At 35.4% G+C, this 21,416-nt stretch overlaps 1 protein-coding gene across 2 annotated transcripts in view; it reads left to right on the forward strand.

The window, feature by feature from the left end:
* Positions 1-616: 616 nt before the first annotated feature.
* The window catches only part of LOC110445710 (arrestin domain-containing protein 2-like), a 28,899-nt gene continuing 8,099 nt past the window's right edge, over positions 617-21,416 (forward strand). For both annotated transcript variants that reach the window (XM_021490487.1, XM_021490488.1), the window contains exons 1-2: positions 617-1,388; positions 15,398-15,538. In XM_021490487.1, the coding sequence (XP_021346162.1) occupies positions 1,271-1,388; positions 15,398-15,538 (259 nt within the window). In that variant the 5' untranslated portion in view covers positions 617-1,270. The remainder of the gene's footprint in view (positions 1,389-15,397; positions 15,539-21,416) is intronic.

Below are 21,416 nucleotides of genomic sequence, written 5' to 3' on the forward strand. Positions count from 1 at the left end.
AGAATTAATATCAGTATTCTACCATGCTGGTGAAATGTAAATATGTCTATAACATTCTACGGGAAACCATCAAATATGGTTATTCTGATGTACCGGAATTCTCAAAACGAGCTCAAATGAGTCACACTTTTAAGTCGACTCTTAACACGTATCGTCTTTGGACACCATCTTATCTTGGAAAATATTATTTCTGTATACATTTTGTATATATATAAGACACACGTTCGCTATATGTTTAATAAGGGTAACGAATGCTAATATTTTCGATGTATATATCATACCATCATCAAATATTTACCCGTGTTTAGCCTGTTCAAACTTCAAGATATAATTATAATAGCTCCCAAATGAGTTTTAAAGGGAACTAAGTTAGATTTTGAAATATAATTTTAAAACAGCACTTGACTATTCTACTTGCAAATTAAAACATTCCCGCTAACTGTACGTTTCTAAAATGGTCTCTGCCTTCACAGATGTAGTTATGATCGTGACATATTTACAATAATTTCACGAGTAAATATGTGGATGTCGGTCGACGTAATGAGCCCGCGGCATATACACGTCCATCTTCAACTCTATTGATTGTCACCAGCTTATAACACGCCACGGTCGCTACCTTCATTATATGACTACCGAGCACTCCTACCTGTAGTTAGGGTACCATATTATACATGCTTATATGGCATTTGACAGTATGCAGGTCAATTACACACATACGACGTCTCTGTTAGAATATCTGCGATCAGGATCGCAATGTTAAACACATTTTTCACGTAAAAACTCAAGATGGATCTGGCATATCGGATATTTTACTGGGTTGAATGGTTGGATGGTTGCTGTGCCAATGCACTTGAACGTTGACAGTTTTCAAGTTTTAGGATATGATTCACAGCAGATCGTCAGGTGCCTTATCACGCTGGAATAAAATATAACGCTTCTTACGGCTATACAATTTAAGCGGAACTTTTTCAGCATCGGAAATCACGATTCATGAAAAATTTAAGGTGGAATTGAGACTTATGGGATATGTAACCTTGGGTGACTCAACACCGTACGACAACATATATAACACAGTGGATTGAGAATGTTGAAGCGTAGGTTTTAGGTTGGCGCCCGTTTTCGTACAGGTTATCTCATGACATTCCAGGAAACGAATCAATGATTGGGCCAAGTCGATGGTAACACAGATCTAACATTACTGTGAGCGTGGACAGTATGACGAAACGAGCATAAACCATTGAAAGCACAAAATGCGTAAACTTTTTTCAGGATGGCGAAACTAAAGAGCTTTAATGTAACTTTTACAAATACCAATGGAGTATGTTTTGCCGGGAGAGAGCTTGGTGGAGCTATTGTCCTGGACGTGGCAAGCAAATATAAGATGAAAGGTTAGTGATTATTATGACATCAATTCTAAAGAAATTATAAATTGTACTATATAACTAAAGTTCATACGTTACTTCATAAGATATGATTCCGTACGCAGACTTTGTGTTGTGTTGGTGTGTCGTTCGTAATATACTAAATGTTTACCATATTACTAGTGTATTTTGTTGGTGTACTTCATGTTCAAAATGTTCTCCAAATCATGCTGTTTTCTGTTGGTTCACCAAGTCCCTTTGAGTTATATTGCTGTGACCTAGACAATTTAACAGCCGCAATGCTCGTACTCTAGAGATGTTCTAATTGGTTTCTGGTACTGAACATATTTATATAATACAGTCGACAAACATTAGTTTTATTTGACAGAGCGTTTGGCGTGTCCCTTCGGCAATTTCTACATTTATATGTTACATCATCTCAATCAATGCCACTCCAACAGGTTCAATGCCTGTAATAGCATCACTTCCGCGCAACTATTTTAACGTATTAATATTCAATATATTCATTTGATTCTATTACGGGGTCAGCAAGTTTATAACGTAAACTGTTCGGCGCCAAGCATCATACACTATCATCTGTGCTTTGGATCAAATGATGATCTCGTGATAGTTTTACCAACAGCAAATCCAGTGCTTTCGTTGATGTGTAATATCGAAGTTAAGGATATCCACTGAGTATAACGTTGGCCGCATATCTAACGCCAAAACTAGTATCTTGAATAATGTAGAAATCTTGAAACTCTCTGATAAGGAAAGTACAATTGGTTATTAATCAGGTCTATCAGTTCATGGTTGCTTTCTCCATGTTCCCTGAGCTGATGAAAATTCCGATTTCCGAAATATCTTTTGGACAGTTACCCCTGTGAAAATTATGTGTCATAAAGCTAATAAAAGTTGAAGAACAGTAACCTTAAACAATACCTATGCGGTCCATTTGACTTAACTTAAAGGTAATCTATGGTTGTTTTCGTATTATATTCTGTTCATATTGAGGCTTTGGTAGATCCCGCGACCCTTTTTATTTGAATTTAGCAAATCCTTTAGCAATCCAAGGAATCTGTGGCCCTGGCAAACTTACAATCCATTGGTATGGGAGTTTGAAACTAAATAAAAGACAATTAGATTGTTTTACATATTGAGCATGTTTTTCAGATATATAGTGTACTCAACTTCTGTTATTACAGCAAGACAACATGATAATACTGTTTTAAAATACCGAAAATATGCAACAAGATATATTTAAACATTGTGAACGACTGGTAGTTTGGTCAATTAAATAGAGTACACAGTAATACAGGGAATTTGATATTACGAGATAGGTGCGCATTGGATGTTGGTTATTTCTAAAGACATTATTACGGGACAGGTGCGCGTTGAAGGTTGGTCATTCCTAAAGACATTATTACGGGACAGGTTCGCGTTGAAGATTGGTTATTCCTAAAAACATTATTACGGGACAGGTGCGCGTTGAAGATTGGTCATTCCTAAAGACAATATTACAAAACATGTGCGCGTTGAAGGTTGGTCATTCCTAAAGACATTATTACGGGACATGTGCGCGTTAAAGGTTGGTCATTCCTAAAGACATTATTACGGCACATGTGCGCGTTGAAGGTTGGTTATTCCTAAAGACATTATAACGGGACATGTGCGCGTTGAAGGTTGGTCATTCCTAAAGACATTATTACGGGACATGTGCGCGTTGAAGGTTGGTCATTCCTAAAGACATTATTACGGGACATGTGCGCGTTGAAGGTTGGTTATTCCTAAAGACATTATTACGGGACATGTGCGCGTTGAAGGTTGGTTATTCCTAAAGACATTATTACGGGACATGTGCGCGTTGAAGGTTGGTTATTCCTAAAGACATTATTACGGGACATGTGCGCGTTGAAGGTTGGTTATTCCTAAAGACATTATTACGGGACATGTGCGCGTTGAAGGTTGGTTATTCCTAAAGACATTATTACGGGACATGTGCGCGTTGAAGGTTGGTTATTCCTAAAGACATTATTACGGGACATGTGCGCGTTGAAGGTTGGTTATTCCTAAAGACATTATTACGGGACATGTGCGCGTTGAAGGTTGGTTATTCCAAAAGACATTATTACGGGACAGGTGCGCGTTGAATGTTGGTTATTCCTAAAGACATTTGTTCTTTGTGTCGTCTTACATTTTCACAGTTAGTGGTACATGTTATCCCTTAATGTGCAAAACACAATAAGGGGTGAAGAGTTTTAAGGGGACATCGAAGACTCTCTTATTTATCTGCTGCATTTATTGTGAACTTCCTTCACATTTTCTGCATTTATTACTTCAGCGGTTCTCTTGAGGCACCTGCTATTTACGCACTGTCCCTCTTGTGATTCGGAATAGCATTATTTTGTTGATAAATCGAAGACTTATTAAACATAAACATATACATATATCTTCTTCTAGTACATCTCTTTGCGGGTGTTTTGTTTTGTCATTTGATCGGTAGATCAGCTCTAGCTTAGATAATGTCTGGTCCTCGGCGACTCTCGCAAACCCTTCTACCTATTTACTCGTTAGTAATTCATGGAATATTATTGAAGTGGTAATGATTGCTTGTTAATTACTGGTGATGAGTGCAATTTATTGTGTTCACGTCCGGGAACTCCTGAAACTCATCTTCAGAAATGACTATTGACTAACGATATCCACGATTGTGGACATACGATTTCCAATACTTAATTGACAACGTTGCATCTTTGAACTCGAATCAACTGTAAGGAATAAAGTAATTTTAATCACCTTTTCTCGAGGATTGTCAGCAGCCAGAAGTTTTTTTCCTCATCAGTGTAAATGAGCGGATCGCTTATACGACTGAAATGGAAAGCGTTTAACTTCTTAAATCCCATGGATTTTTAATGAATCGCCATTTTGCTTTTGAATATTTTGTCATTATATAGAATAAGTGTTTTGAAAGAAATCAATATGAATTTGAAAACATGAAGACATTACTTAGTAAAATTGCGAAACGAAAACAATGTACATTTGTATTAACATGGATAAGTTTACCGTGCCAACGGTAATCAACAAAAAACACACAAATAGAAAGCGCTTAATTATTGATTGTGTTAGGTTTGAAGTCATGCGAAACTGAATAAAGTGTTTGTACATAAAGCTGATAAGAGTTATAGTAACACTTTTGTAGAATTAAAATGTGAAATCAATCGAACCGTCCAGATTATATTGGGTTTGAAGCTTCCTATAACAGCCGTTATAATGGCTGCTTCCAAAAACATGTCTATTCTATTACGTCCTTATCACCAGCCATTATTGACCAAATGATAAAGACACGGAGAAACTGGAAGGTTACCAAGGGTACATTTATACCTGAGAAGAGCGGACAGATAGCAAAATGAAATATTGAAAACTGCTTTTTTAGGCCTTTCCTTTTTCCAATGAAAAATGGAGCTTTTTTGTTAGGATTTTGTTTTCTTGTCACATATTGTTTGTGGTCTTTTTTCATCCTTATTCTTCACTTCTGCCATATCCAAAAAGTTGCTAACAAGTTACTTAGTGGACCGTAATAACGCTTTACATGACTACTGATGATTTGTTGTATTTTAACGACTAAACATCAAAGATGGCGAACGCGCTTTCTGATTGGTCGAAACATTTATCAGGTTCTATTAGTGGATTGAAATGAAATTGAAAGGGATGCTACATTTCCATTGACAATTGATCATTGTGTTTAACTCTGGCATTATTTAGCCCCCTTTGATCGTATCTTGTTAGAGTATGAATAAGGTATCCTTTATGTTTAACAACTGAACAACCAACTCTGGCTTTAGAGATTCAAGTTTGGAGTTATTGCTTTAGATTTGCAGAACTATTTACAGTGTACATTTTTTCTTCGAGTTGTGATGAATCCACTTTCTTTGTATTTTGTTGGAATGTTAGATAGGTGGTGCTCTCATTCATCATTCTTGTACGTTTTCCCCCCGTTTTGTAGGATAATTGCCTTTGAGATGAAACGTTTCATTTTCTCACATCTCATTCATCAATGGACCGATCGACATGGGGCGAATTCCATAATGTTTTGAAATTTCTTTTGACGCATTTGCCTTCACGTTTATCTTCTCCTTTTTGTCGTAAGTAAGACCATAGAATACTGTATATGTCGAATAAGGGGTTCGTTTCAGTCCCGTTGAAATGTGTAGGCAGTGCAACAAATAACTGTCGGTTGTCGAGTTGGTGGTTTTTTTTCGAAATAAAAAGAACAGGTTTTATGTATGTTGTTTAATATTTGGTTTTGCCGTTGTATAAGCATCTCACCTTTAATTGGATAGTTTCCTTCTAACAAAATTGGTTTTGCTTTGCAGGTGAATTCGATTTAATCAATAATCCATGTACGTGTACATATTCAAAGAATTAAAAATATTACCAATCATACGTATAAGAAAAAATCAATCTCATTATGTAACAGATTTTATTAGACCGGTACAAAGCTAGAAATGTAATAAGACAGAGGACAACATAAGTTCTCACCTCTCCAACAAATCTATGTTCAGATTCCTTGTTGAAATATACCAGAAATCTAATGCAAACTTACTTGGGGAATACAAGCAGACACGTGACACATTCAGTTTACCGCCTAACTGTGCTGCGGAAGCTACATGTACGACTAGGAAGGTCAAAATATTTCAGGTGTAATTTTTCAGAAAATATGAATTCAAAAACGACATTTCCCTGCGTGTTCTGTTCAAATAACTAATGTTGTTATTGGGATCGTTTGTTTAGGCATGTAACGAATGATACAGCTATGTCTGTCATCCGCGTGTTTGTTGGCTTCAAATATCAGTTCTATGCACAACATTTTGTATATATCGATAAGCTATAAATTTACATTTTTGACGTGCCCGGTCCCGTGCATGTCTCTTGAGATTTTGCGACATTGTGCTTTTTGAGGCGTGTCAGAAAAATGAGATTCCAGTCATGTTGCATATGTGACAAATGACATCAATAAAACAACAATATGAAATATATACCCATACCTAAAATAAACCTCTTAATGAACCAAACAGGAAATAAACCGTGTATGTATCAATTTTATAACGACATGGTGTACATTTCATGGATTAAAAATATGTAACCATGGAAACATGTGGCAAACTTTACCATGACATTTAAGGACTGACCTTCATTTTGACTGCGTATACGGTAGTATGAACGCAGGTGGCAACGAACATATTCTATGGAGCGCGTTAGCGCTCCATAAAGAATATGTTCGTTGCCAACTGCGTTCATACTACCGTATACACAGTCAAACTGAAGATCAATTCTTATATTTACATATTTTCGTACTATGATGGTACACTCAGAATAAAGCTAACTCCAATACATTTGCTTTTTTAATGGTACAGAGCCTCCGTAACGTGCGTAAATCCAAACAAATGAACAGCCTACAGCCTTCGAGCAGCGATGGATCTCCAACGTTACCATTATGACGTCACAATGTAAATTACGTCATCAATAGGAAACAATGGTCTCCAAGGAATCTCACTGCGTATACGGTAATGTATACGCAGTCACGGTTTACACAGGTTCAATGGGAGCGAATGTAAATATTATGAAATAACTGATTTATCGATCACTTAAAATATACATCCACATTACACATGTGTAAAACGTCTAATCTTATCTAAGAATATTTTCGTCCACCTTATTCTTATCCCTGTAATGTTATCCCCGACAGCGCCGAGGGATAGAATGTCGATTGTATCTCGTGACATGATAGTGTAATGATACGTACTCTCTGAATTAGTTGATATGATTTTTAATGGCATTACATATTAAATGCCTTCACTATATACAGTGTGCATCGTAGTCCAGTTGGCATACAAACTGCAAAAGCAATTTCATTACGAGTTGTTGCTTGTTATAGCAAGATAAACAGCGATACAAATGTATGGTTGTGCACTTTCTGGATATATGTTTTGAAAACACGACAGAGGCATAGGTGAAATATATTACGGACGGAATGGTAAGAATTGTCGACTATATCTGTGCTGAGTTTGATGGAAGACTGACGTCTTATCCAAGGGTACAAAGTGTACCCGTCTTCTCTCCGTCTTTCTTCTTGTTTTTATCTTACACAATGACCCTGGAAAACTAGTATTATTTCAACCCGCAAATGTTTTTTCCGTTACACTAACATCTTATTGACATTAAACAACATGTATATAACTTCTAAACTGCAACGTACACAACCAAACCGCATGTGTATACACATGTATCTTTTTATCATTCGCCAATCATTAAGATTATCTTTTATTGTTTGCGTAATCAACACAATGAACGCGCAGAAGTCAGTATTGAGCAAATAACTAATATACGATAGCTCTACTTACCAACAAGGGGTACTACAAATGTACTAGACTAAATTATGCCGGCCGGTCAATCGTTGTCCTGTGATGTTCTCTGTCCAACATCGTAATCCAAGGCGGTTTGTCAAATACTGGCCAGTTGGTCATCGTTTGTGTGTGTGCCGGAGACGTATATGTTGGTTTATTTGACTCCTTGCGATGGCGTGGATCTGATTTTTGTAGGTGTTATTAATTGATAAAAGGTATATATCCATGCATACGTGATAGACCTTGTACTCATTCATAGACATGACGTGCAGGTTATCGGGGACAGTATTGAGCGTTAGCGAGAGAGATACTTGTAAATTCTCGAATGGAATAGTTGTAAAAATGAATCCACATAAATAGATCGCTGACGTCACCATTGCAGAATTAAAAATTCGTGGAAACTAAGTAATTGATGCATATTTGTTAGCATTTAAGTGTTTTGTCTGTATCTTTTCTTTGGTACTTTATGGGATTTAGGTATTCATGAGAAATGGTTTCGTGTTAATATGTACCCCAATTGATTTATACTACAGTTATTTCAATTAATAAAATGATTTACGGAAGGTTTGTCAATGAGACGCATACAATGTAAACAACGTATGCCTGCTTTAACGTAAGCGTAACGGAGAGGTCGATATCAGCCTTCTTTGTCTAACGTAATTCACAGATGTAGCCGACCTTAACTTTGCCTGACCACAGCATTGTTCGTGAAAACTGTGACCACACACAGCATTCATATATCACAAGGATTTGTCTCTAAAAAGTTATCACGAATTGATTATATTCGATACCTCACCATTTCGATGAACTTCGATTATAACAAGTTACATCATCGTTAATTGTATATACGTAAATATCTATACCCTTTCTGATATTTGATATTATAATACCGCATAAAGTGTTTGTTACTTTAAAAACTTGTATGACGGTACATAACCTAACATTCTTAGGACACCTTTTTACAATGGTCCATTATATTACGTAACAGATTGAGTGTAATAACAGTTTAGCACACTGTTTTCTGTGCTTGTCGCTCGAGTCCACCTGATGTGGCCTCTCGATTTTTTCCACGTGCGAGCGATGAAAATTGTTCTCACAACAAGCCCTGAAAACAGCTTGATACTGTAATCTATAATTATACTAATTCTGAAATTACTGTGTGATTAACTGTTTATCATCTATATACTACTGCCTTATATATTCCTCTATTTGTATAAAAGTCAACAATGCATTGAAACACATATGTAAAACAAATATACAATGATAATATTCGATACGATCTGTTTAATTGATCTGCATGGATTATGGAAAGGAAAGAATTTTCAAATGGTTGAAAACCTCTTCATTATAAAGTAATCATAGTTTAAAAACACAAAGAAAAACGCGAATCTTACATTTTAATGTATTTTCACTCCTGTGTAATGTAAATAATTACCGATACATTAGTACGGTATGCCATACATTGCTATTGTATGACAGCACCCAACATGTATGTACTTTACTCTACGCATACCCTTAACTGATTGCACGGTGCAATTGTTAATTAAAATGTATCCCATAGGTCTCATTTATTTTAGCTAGGCATTCTTGTTACATTGTATATTCACCACCGAAGCTAGTTCTGACCTTGGACTTTATTTCATTCAAATATTGATGTCACTGTGCAGATGACAACAGATAAAGTTTGGGGTGACTACGAGCACGGGCATGTACAGGTTATCTACCTCATCTGACTTTGCACGCTTGCAAGAAACGGGACTTGGTACTGTTCTCTCATGCTACGGCAAATAAGAGTTTAAGTCATGCATAACTACCAAACTAAATGTCCTAATCAACGCCCTTCATATTCCCATTAACCGTCACCAAGTTAATTCATAATTAACTGTTCTCGTCAATACATTGACGAGTGTACTTTAGCAGTGTCTTGCGATCCCTTGGTGACAGGCTCCAACTGTCCAACGTTTGCCATTGTATTTTTTATCAACCTTTGAATCATGCTTATCTAATACTACCTTCTTTAGTTAAAAAGTATGCGTCATCAATTTTCGAGCAAGATAGTTACGTTACATTCATCTACAAAATGTTTATCAAAGAAAAATAAACAATAGAAGTAAATACACAAATATTTGACTTCATCATCAGTATGATTGATCACTTAGGCAGACGCTTCTCCGGTCATTTCATTTCACATCCAGATATGTTAATTATGTTCTTTCCTAAACTAACAAGCGTGTTGATGATACCACACCTCTCGTTTATAATCAAGAGCTTGAATCAAAAGATACAAAATACTTATTTGAGCATCTAGCGGCAAAAAAAAACCGTGTACCTTACCCTCAGACAACCTGGTGTAGGAGACACGTCACTTTTATTCTAATATCAAATTATTTACTTCATTTCTGTAACATACAATGTACCGGTGTCTGTATAAAAAAACACTTTTTGAACACTTATTTCAAAAGATACAGCCTGTTGACCAGGGGATACCGAAGTGTTCACAAAACCCTGATTTGATCTCAAAACCGATAATTTACATCGAAACCCTCGAAAAAATGCAAATAGAATAGGACCAGGCGTTCCGGTAGAGTACGTACGTGTCTTCATTGAATACACGTGCAATATGTACATTTCGGTCAGGTACAATTAGTGTCACATCCTCAGAGTGAAAACACCACTAGTCAAAACAAAACCACATGTCAATCTCATATTTCCCAATTATACTTTGATGTCGACCATGACATTTGCCAATAGTGTTCATAATCCTGCATTCTTCAAAACCGTGTGGTTTAATTTTGTTCGTCAGCCGTCAGCACCGTTTAACTTGTAGCGTTTGGTTTGCTCCAGGTATTTTTTTTATTTGTTTACATATTTCAGTCTACCAAAACAATGTGAGGGGCATTTTAATGGTCTTATTCCGTTTTTATTATTTTGTTGATGTTACGGTATTTTTTTGGTCCGGGGTTTTTATCCTGTGGTATATGTTGACCTGATGTGTTGTTGATGATGTGACCTATACATTTGTTTATTTATTTTCAAGGGTTTATCGACCTTCGCTTTAATTAGCAAATTGGTTCTTGTTGCTGTGACGTCGTAGTGGAGTGTATCATTTGTATGCTTCACAGAAAAATAAATCATACAACTGTTAAAAGTCGATCACGGCTTTATTTGTTCTTTCGCAATAAACCCAGATGTCCTAATCATGTACATGCAAGAAACAAACAGCAAAAAACCACAGTATGACATATTAACAATTTGTCTGTAACTGAAACAAATGCTTGCATGCGCGGGTTTGTGAGAAGGATGTTTATAATTACCTGCCGAAATATTTTGATGTTTACACGTTGGATACCAACCTACATATAATTTATATACTGTAAAGATGCGAATACAACGTAGAATGTATATCATAAATAGTATATAAAAATGTCATTTTCCACTAACAGTCTGTTGATCACTTTTTTGTATTGGACTAGTGTGGTCCAGGTGGATTTTCTGCATACATTGTGGCAGGTGGCGTTTCGGCTATATCGATTACTTCAATATACAAATGTTGCCTAGTGGAATAGATGTTGTTTGTTGACGACTGAAAAGTTTTGTGGTCTTTCGTCATTTCAAAACTATTGAACATCGCGAATTATACAGTATTGCAATTTAAAACACAGCGTGTCATATTCCGTGTCAGGGGATAGATCGTGTTTGTGCATTCTATCATGTCATACACACAATAGTGTCGCTTTTACTGGAGGAAACAATGTATGTGCTCGATGCCATTATGTAGATGGCACGTGTGATTCAATTATCGAACCAATTTTTAATAGTTTAACATTTTATTCACTGTGGATTCAATATCATATTAACTACACCATTTCTTTTTCGCCATAAAATGTGACGTATTGGATTCGTTTTTCGATTATTATTCATGCAGTCAAAATGGTAATTGACTGGACAGAATAAGGCATAGTGTTATGTGTGTCAGAAAACCAGTTAAATACGATAAATGACCGGTAATGACTTCTCCTCACAGTCATTGTTATGGCCCTAATAGGTACAGCGTACGTTTCCTTTTACGTGGAGGTACAAAAAAGGAAATAATTTGTTTGCTGTATTCCAACGACTTGGTCGTCTGAGGCAGCTAATCGGATCCTTTTAGTTCTCAATTTAAACGACATTGAAGAATCTAATATTGATTTTATATCCTTCTTGGCAAGAGTTGAAACCTTTTGATTCTGATCTTACGTTATTATTGCTTTGGTGTCTGACAATGACGTCGTTATTTTATGTATGTGTTGCCGTGGTACAAACTCTAACAAGCCGGCATGATGTCCGTTTGTACTTTAAATGAAGTAGCCTCGTATAAATGTGTTGGACAATGAAAATGATGGTGTCTGATTTGAGTTCAATCATAATGCGCGCCACCTAGCTCCTCGATCCTGCGAAAGCGAGGAGGCGAAAAAGAGGCATGATAAAGCGAGAATACGAGAGAGTAGAATTAAACCCTCTCCTCACGATCACAATGTCAATTTCTCACACCCTTTTTTCGTCTTCCTGTTTCCTTGCTGGTGTTGCACCGCTGGCTTTAGGTTGACGAAATGAGGAGGAAGCGATAACGGTTTGTTTACCCTTACGTCAAGCAACAGAAGAACTTGTCTTTACACACAAACACCGGCGCCATTACGGAGAGGTCACTCAGTGCGAAAGACTCATCTGGCGATTACCTCAGGCTCAATGCCAGTGCATTTCAATTATTTATCCGCCGTTATCATAAGATTATTGGTTATTTCATGACAGGGACATTACTTCATAGCGGTAACGTCAGACTATGGCATCAATGCAAACAAATGCATTAATGAAACAAATGTAAAGTAATGTTTTACTCAATGAGAATTCGACATTATATCACGTAGTTTGTACTTTTCACGGTTTTGAGCATTTTTGGTTCAACTGTAATTTAAATATTGAGAAAAGACGGAAGATATGTGACATGCTTTTATAACATTTTATCAGCTAATGTTTTATGGTGAAATAAAAGTTCACACTTTTTTTAATATGAAATCATTTTCACAGAAAACTGACTAATCGTAGAAATAAATCACAGCAAATCCTCTTGATGTCATTTTGACGTCGTATTCTTAAGGCTCAGGGAAAGTTGTTCGATTCAATTAATGATAAACTACATGTACGTCATTCCAATAACGTAGTCGCACCTTAACACAAATACAGAGGATATTTAATGCCAGCAATATATATTTATATGATAATCACCAGGAAGACAATTGTGTCATTTTAGAACAATCTACAAGAATGAAAATGTTAATATCCATGAAGAGTAAAAACTGATCGAAAAGTCAATGGGTATATCGTTTGGTCAGATGTACGTTTTCCAAAAAAACAAATAACGTGAAATGCAGGCTGATCATATCAAATATATTTATTAAAGGACGTAAATGCGGACTGATCAGATAAAATAAGAAACTTAATGATCATTGGTAGCGCAATACAAGTGTAGACAAATGTACCATTGACGGATTGATATTTCTCTATCTTTCGTACACAAATCGTTTGTAAGTTGACAACATTAGGTATGACCTTGTATGTTAAGTGTGTCGTGATTTCATACACTGCTTTTTTACTCGTAGATTCTTACAAAGAACGTCGTTGTTCAAAAATTGCTTTTAAAACTTTGCGCAAGTCAGTAACCGTCACCGTTTCACTTCGATATAAACAATACGTTGTCAAAGAAAGCTGATAAAACTACCTTTTAAGCTACTTTTCCGAGAAAAATAAATATATTGCTTGTATGTTCTTTTCTACTTTATTTGCTCTTCTGAGATACAGATAACACCAATCAATCACTACATGACAGGTCGTGTGTCTAAGGGAAATATATGGTTGTTTCAATCACGAGCATCTGAAGAAACATGCTTAAAGTTGTTAAATTATCAATATGAAACAATGTATATCAGTTTTATACACATCATTAACGGATTTAGCGAAATTAATTACCAAACATGAACATACATTTTGTTTTCCCATACATGTCGTGTAATCAATTTACTGTTATTCTGTAAAAAGATGTTTTATGAAGTCAAGCAATGCTAATTTTGATAGGATATTTACAGCATTTTTGTCATTATAATATTTATGAGACGAAGTTAATAACTACAGGGAATCGATAGGCACGTGGCAGTCTGTTTATCAGTAAAGTCTCGTTAGGGTATCGCGCTGTTTAATTAACAGAGTTGTAAAGATATTTCTCCTCTTTATGTTAAAGTGATTCATCACTACACATATACATATTTACATCTATAAATGCAGCTTCCCCCCCTTATTTAAGTGTGCTGGCAGTACTCTGTGGTTAACTATGATCAAATATACACTGATACACCGATTGAATCTCACAGTATACATAATCCTTAAATGGTCAGTTTATAATATAAATACACATATTTAAGAACAGATTCTTTAAATAGTCCGTTTATAATATAAATATACATATTTAATTATGGATTCTTTAAATGGTCAGCTTATAATATAAATATATACAGCTTTATGTACTGATTCTTTAAATGGTCAGTTTATAATATAAATGTACATATTTATGTGCAGTTTCTTTAAATGGTCAGTTTATAAAATAAATAAAATGCATATATATTTATTTACAGTTTCTTTAAATGGTCAGTTTATAATATAAATATACAAATTTATGAACAGATTCTTTAAATGGTCCGTTTATAATATAAATATACATATTTATGTATAGATTCTATAAATGGTCATATATAATAAAAATATATACAGCTTTATGTACTGATTCTTTAAATGGTCAGTTTATAACATAAATAAAATGTATACATATTGATGTACAGTTTCTTTAAATGGTCAGTTTATAACATAAATAAAATGTATACATATTTATGTACAGTTTCTTTAAATGGTCAGTTTATAATAGAAATATACATATTTATGTACAGTTTCTTTAAATGGTCCGTTTATAATAGAAATATACATATTTATGTACAGTTTCTTTAAATGGTCAGTTTATAATGTAAATGTACATATTTATGTACAGTTTCTTTAAATGGTCAGTTTATAATATAAATATACATATTGATGAACAGATTCCTTAAATGATCAGTTTATAATATAAATAAAATGTATACATATTTATGTACAGATTCGTTAAATGGTCAGTTTATAATATAAATATACATATTTATGTACAGATTCTTTAAATGGTCAGTTTATAATATAAATATACATATTGATGAACAGATTCTTTAAATGATCAGTTTATAATATAGATAAAATGTATACATATTTATGTATAGATTCTTTAAATGGTCAGTTTATAATATGAATATACATATTTATGCATAGATTCTTTAAATGGTCAGTTTATAATAGAAATAGACAGATTTAGGATGATTTTCTAGATGGTTAGTCGTTACAATATTCGCTAATAATGCCTTTGCCCATTTCCCCAGATCTCTGGGTTTGCATTGTAAGAAAATGTTTTTTAATTTCTGTCAAGTCATGCCTACCTGAACAAAAGACAATATTACGATCATTAGCACCATCGCTAAGTTTGTATCTGCACATGTCTGTATCTAGATTTAATTTATCTCGTTTCAGAACTCCGTTTACGTTTCCGAGGCTACGCATTGGTCCATTGGACAGAACGCCACTCAAATGGTCAAGGCAAGAGTAAGCGTACAGTGACCAAACATTACTCTGGCGAGGAACTATACTTTGACCATACGGTCGTACTATTTGGTAAGTGTACAGGATTGGTTATCGGGCTTAATCAGAACAACTGGGGAAATGGTCGAGCTATCGTGGTAGCGACACCAAATATTTCATGCATGAATAATTTTCTATATAGATTATGTACTAATCATGGGGTATTTTTTTTCATTGTTTTGTCCCATAGCAGCAGTTGACAATCCGTCGTTCGAAGTTTAGTTATATTTATGTACGCTTTGGGAATTGATGGCTTTGTAGCAATTAACAAACCCAACAAACCCAAGGAGGTCCTAACTTAAAATTAACGAGCGAAAAGCGCGGGAAAACAATATTATTATATTCAACGTCAAAGAGGTTGAATCTGAAAATGCGGAAGCAAGGAAACATGAGGACGAATCATTTGTGAAACGCCTATGTAACATTATGAAAACTAACGAGAATAACGAAGCAAAGGTCATGAGACTTGGCGCCAGGGCACAAAAGGAGACCAGGAACAAGAAACGCGAGACCAGTACAAATAATATTTAAGGATCATCAAGCCAAAAACATGTTCATGAGCAATTTAGGAAACCTCGCCGTTGAAACCGACGAAATTATCAAGATCATTAGTGTCGCTCATGACATGACACAGGAGGAGAGAAAGACACTAAAGGGGAGAGTTAAAGAGGCAAAAACGCGCAGAGAAAAGTCGGGGGAATGGAAATATGTTGTCCGCGGCCCACCCTGGGACATGCGCACAATAAAATTGAAAAAAATACGAAAAGATTAGATTCACGTGACAAAAGAGTATGTACTTCATTAAGCATTCTTTTCACTAATGCAGATACTTTAACCCAGTATAAGTTACAAGAATTAAAAAATTTGGTAATGCGAGATAACCCAGATGTAACAGCCATTTCTGAAGTAAAACCAAAGAACTTAAAAAGTAAGATTGAACTATCTGAATATGATATAGAAGGGTATGACACAATACCCCTTAATATCTTAAAAGATTTGCCATGAAGAGGTATGATCATGTACATAAAGGAAAGTCTTAAATATTCCCAAATTACCTTCAACAATATTGTATTTGATGAGCTTATCTTGTGTGAAGTAGAAATGAACGCCAAGGAAAAAATACTTGTTGGTTCTCTATACAGAAGCCCAAACGCGTCGGAAGAAAATTTCAAAACTTTGTGTGAAGTACTTTTGTAATCGACAAAAAGGAAATATAACTTCAAAGTATTGTTTGGAGACTTAAACTTACCAGGAATTGACTGGTCTACTTGTAATACAAAATGCAGCGAAGCTTCGATAGAGTTCGAATTCATAGATACCGTACGAGAATGATACATCAACTGTGATGCAACCTACCGGCGGGAGGGGAACGAATAATCCAAGCGTTATAGATTTAATTTTAACGGATAAAGATGATTGCATTGAAGCCGTTCAACTCAATCCTCCTCTAGGCAAAAGTGAGCATTCAGTTATTGATATACGCTGCAATTTTAGCGTTGAAATAAGGACTTCAAGAAAAACACGATATTTATACGATTAAGGAAATTTTCAAGAACTGCCTCGGAAACTGAATATAAACTGGCAAGATCGTTTTTCGGAGTGCAAGAATGATGTAGAATAACAATGGTCATATTTTAAAGCAGTATTTGAAGATTCAATCAAGGACACTATTCCAGCACAGCAAACAAAGCCCCGCGAAAATACAACGACCGCAAAACCCGTCTAGATATAAAAGACTTTGTCTAAAGCTAAAAGAAAGGCTAGATTATGAAACAAGTACCTGAGCACCCGTGATCATGAAGTCTATATAGAATATTGTCAAGTAAGGAATCAAGTTAGGACACTGACAAGGAAGGCTGTACAACTTCATGAGATGCAGATAGCACACCAAGTGAAAGAGAATCCTAAAAAGTTCTGGATATACGCAAAATCTAAAACAACGACGAAATCTAATATTTCAAATGTGTATTAAAACTAAAACAAGTAGATAATGAAAAAGCCAGTGTACTCGCGGATCTTTTTAAAACAGTGTTTTCCCCAGAAAACGTACAAAAGAAAATGATGGAATTGAAAATTTCAAAATCTCCAGGACCGGATATGATCAATCATAGAGTTCTAAAAGAAACGTGTGATATTATATGCCGTCCGTAATCATTAATATTTCAAACATCTATCGACACTGGGAAATTACCTGAGGACTGGAAATGTGCTGACATAACGGCAATATTAAAAAAAGGAGACCGAAGGAGGCTTCAAACTATAGACCAGTAGCCTGACAAGCGTTGTCTGTAAGACACTGGAGTCATTAATTAGGGATGAAGTTATGAGCCACATGAGGAGAAATAAGCTATTCAGTAAAGCTCAGTTTGGTTTCGTAGATGGCAGATCAACGGTTCTGCAGCTTCTCAATGTCATGGATAGATAGACAAATATTTGGGATAAAGGTGCATGCGTGGGTGTCATATACTGTGATTTTATGAAAGCGTTTGATAAAGTACCTCATCATCAACTCGTACATAAACTCGCGAAATATGGTATTACTGGTCCATTTTCCTCTTGGATAGAAGCCTTTTTGCTTGGAATGAAACAAAGGGTCGTAGTGAATGGCGAAAAGTCGTACCGAATCCAGTTAATATAAGCGGTATACCACAAGGATCTGTGTTGGGACCACTTCTCTTTGTATTATATGTAAATGATATGCCCGATGTAGCAAGCGCGGGAACAGGCACTATGTGGAATAGCCTTCCATTTATTGTTGTAAATGCGATTTCAGTTAGATAATTTGAGTACGAAGAAAAATCAGTCACAAAAGTATTGTTTCAAAGAAAAAATCAATCTGTTAACTTTTAAATCATAATTTAGTATACTACGAGCTGGCTATCGAAGGATCGTTAATCCTGTACATATTTCATGTACATATATATAATTCAAAATTCGTCGACAAAAACTTTATTTTTTTTTTCGATTATTTATGTTCGTCTTTAGGAAATTATTTCAAGCCGCATTATATGTTTCTTGCCTTTTAGTTCTAATGTTTTCAAAAAACAGGTATTTCAGCTTTATCTAACTGACTAATCTAGCTAGGCTTTAATTTAAAGAGTCCAGTTGTTTCAAGATTCATTAATGTTTGAAAGGTTTGAAAAATATTTTTGATATATGGAGCCCTTTATCTCACGCTTCAGTGCCTTAGTGACAAATTAGCCGGCTGTGTTGATCGCAACGATTTAAAACTAAGGGTCATCCCTGTGGGCTTATCTTCTCGGGATTAGTTCCAATACTAGAACACTGATATTTTTGTATACTAAATGTGAGTCATTGCATACATATCTGATGTTTTAACGTTATGTTTATTTATCGTCACGCTAATGAAGCCAGCATGACGGCCACTAAACAGTCTAGATAAGATCGCCAATACACTCAGCCAGCATTTACATATTTACAGAGCGTACTTAACTTATGAATTATGCATAAGCTGCGTACTTATTGAATCGGTCATGTGCATACCAGTCAGTATTAGAGGTAGCATGGTATCATACATAACCCCAAATGGTCACAGTTAGTACATTTACATAGCAGGCTAGATAGCAATTGAATGAAACTCAAAGAATAGATAATCGATATGGTCGGAATTACAACAGGTCCAACTGTCATCAGTCAATTCTACCTCTCTAAGATAGCAAGTGACGATAAGATTTACGAGTATGAATAGAAAAAGAATAAATGTTGCAATTGTTTGTTTAAAGTACAGACACGCATGGTTTAGTATCTAGGCACCAGCAAATATTATGTACTGTAATAGGATAGTTGCTCGAAATCAATTATCGCATCCAATTATTGGGGAGGCCGTTTAACTGCAATATCAACAATGACGTATAATATGTTCTTTCATCTTCGACGAATCAGAAAAAGTGTATATGCGTTTAGTTTTCACGGTAAGTGACCCAAACAATGCAGAATGATAACATAGTTTTATAATGGCAGGGATTGTGCCCCTGAACAATAGCCACATGGCAGAAGCACTCTATTAATACGGCTTTAATCGATCTCTGTCAATATTCCAGTACATTTTTCACTACCGGTAATTTAATCCATTAATTTTTTTATTACCATTTGTAAATGCATAAAGTGAAAATAAACAATCCAGTAGGATATGCTTACAGCGTTTCAAAGGTACGTTGATGACAATTCGATGCCGGGGAGGCGGTGTTTGTTTACATCCAGGACTACAACCGGATGTAAACAGTTGTCTCAGCGCATGCCATCAGCACAGGGGCACGTTACAAATGTCTGAAATACACACATATGCTATACTGATATGGGTCACAACACACATAAACATACACAAAGGAAGAATCTTCGTCAGAGCACTACCGGTACTTTACTTTACTTTACCGGAGCATTATTTCACATTTACATAGTCCAATATTTTGATACGTAAAATGCAATACGTACCAGGACACGATGCGAGACATGATGTTATAAACATTGCGCCAATTTTTTTTTTGCTGCCGGACTTGACTCTACTCGGGGGGGCCTTGGGACTTTCTCGTCATTTCCGGGTCAGGTTCAAGTTAATCATGGCGGTAAAACTGCAAATTCCCCGAAAATTGATCATGATGGATTACTTAGTTACACTTCAAACCGAAGCTATCGCCGCAGATCGCTGGAAAAAATAACAAAAGTAAGTGTTGAAAATCTTCATTTGAAATTTGGCGGTACCGGTAGTGCTCTGACGAAGCTTCTTCCCTTGTGTATGTTTATGTGTATTGTGACCCATATCAGTGTAGCATATGTGTATATTTCAGATATTTGTAACGTGCATCTGTGCCACCAGTGACCTTGTATAATCGTATTGTAAACAGCATTAGATTCTAACTCTGATTTACACAAATATTGCCTCACTAATCATATTTAGATATGAAATCTGAGTTACGCTAGCATCATGAAATCAATAAATTGTGTATAGCCACTGGTTCTGTGAATAAAGACCTGATAGTTATGGACAATATCTACATGTATCTCGATCATGCATTCAAAACATTTTATTGAACCTTCGACAGCATAGGTATGTGACTTTGTAATCAGATTCAGGTAGATAATAGAATCTCGTTAAGGTTATGAATATTTCGCAGTGTAGTGTAGTAATCTGCATACATTGGACGTGGTCGATCGAAGACGTAGCTAACCCATTACGTTTACAAGGGTGTGGTTTTTGTGATTGATGTTACAGATAATACATTACGGTTTCATGAGCCCTGTTTGATATGATGTAAGAAATATGTGTTTAATGCTTTATAATTTACTGCATTGAACATTTTTCAAAATATTTGTTATTCGCATGAAACATCAAGCTTATAGTGAAAGTTCGAAAATAATAATTAACATATAAACTTAACCCGACGGCATATATCTGTCTGTTGTTCTGATACCACTCGAGACTATTTTTTTGCAGCCTTGTTATCCGTCAGAGTGATCATCTTCGGATTTAAAACAGACTTTTGTAAAAAAAAATCATTATTATATCTTCATATGTTCAGCTAATTATTTTGGACCGTACAATTTGTCGCTAGCATAATAATCTTTTGTAATTTGTAGATACATTGATATCTTTTATGATTCCATTTAACTAAGATAACAAAGCCAAGTTGCTAGGGTCCAGTTATATCTAGTGTGATGTAGCTACGTAATGAGATACAGATGGAAAAAGAATCGCGTTAAGATCATGAATATTTTTCAGTGTAATACATTATTCTGCATACATATGTCACGCCTGAAGAGGTTTGTTTGTTTATGGTTCACGCCTTCACAACAGCTAAGTTCATATGCAATGGTGCTCAACTATGATGACACCATTAAAATGCCACTCTAAAGTGTCATATACCCGTCATGTCGAATTGGTAAGATAGAAAGG

Source organism: Mizuhopecten yessoensis, unplaced genomic scaffold (assembly GCF_002113885.1).
Source record: "Mizuhopecten yessoensis strain PY_sf001 unplaced genomic scaffold, ASM211388v2 scaffold2329, whole genome shotgun sequence".
Taxonomy (NCBI): Eukaryota; Metazoa; Mollusca; class Bivalvia; order Pectinida; family Pectinidae; genus Mizuhopecten; species Mizuhopecten yessoensis.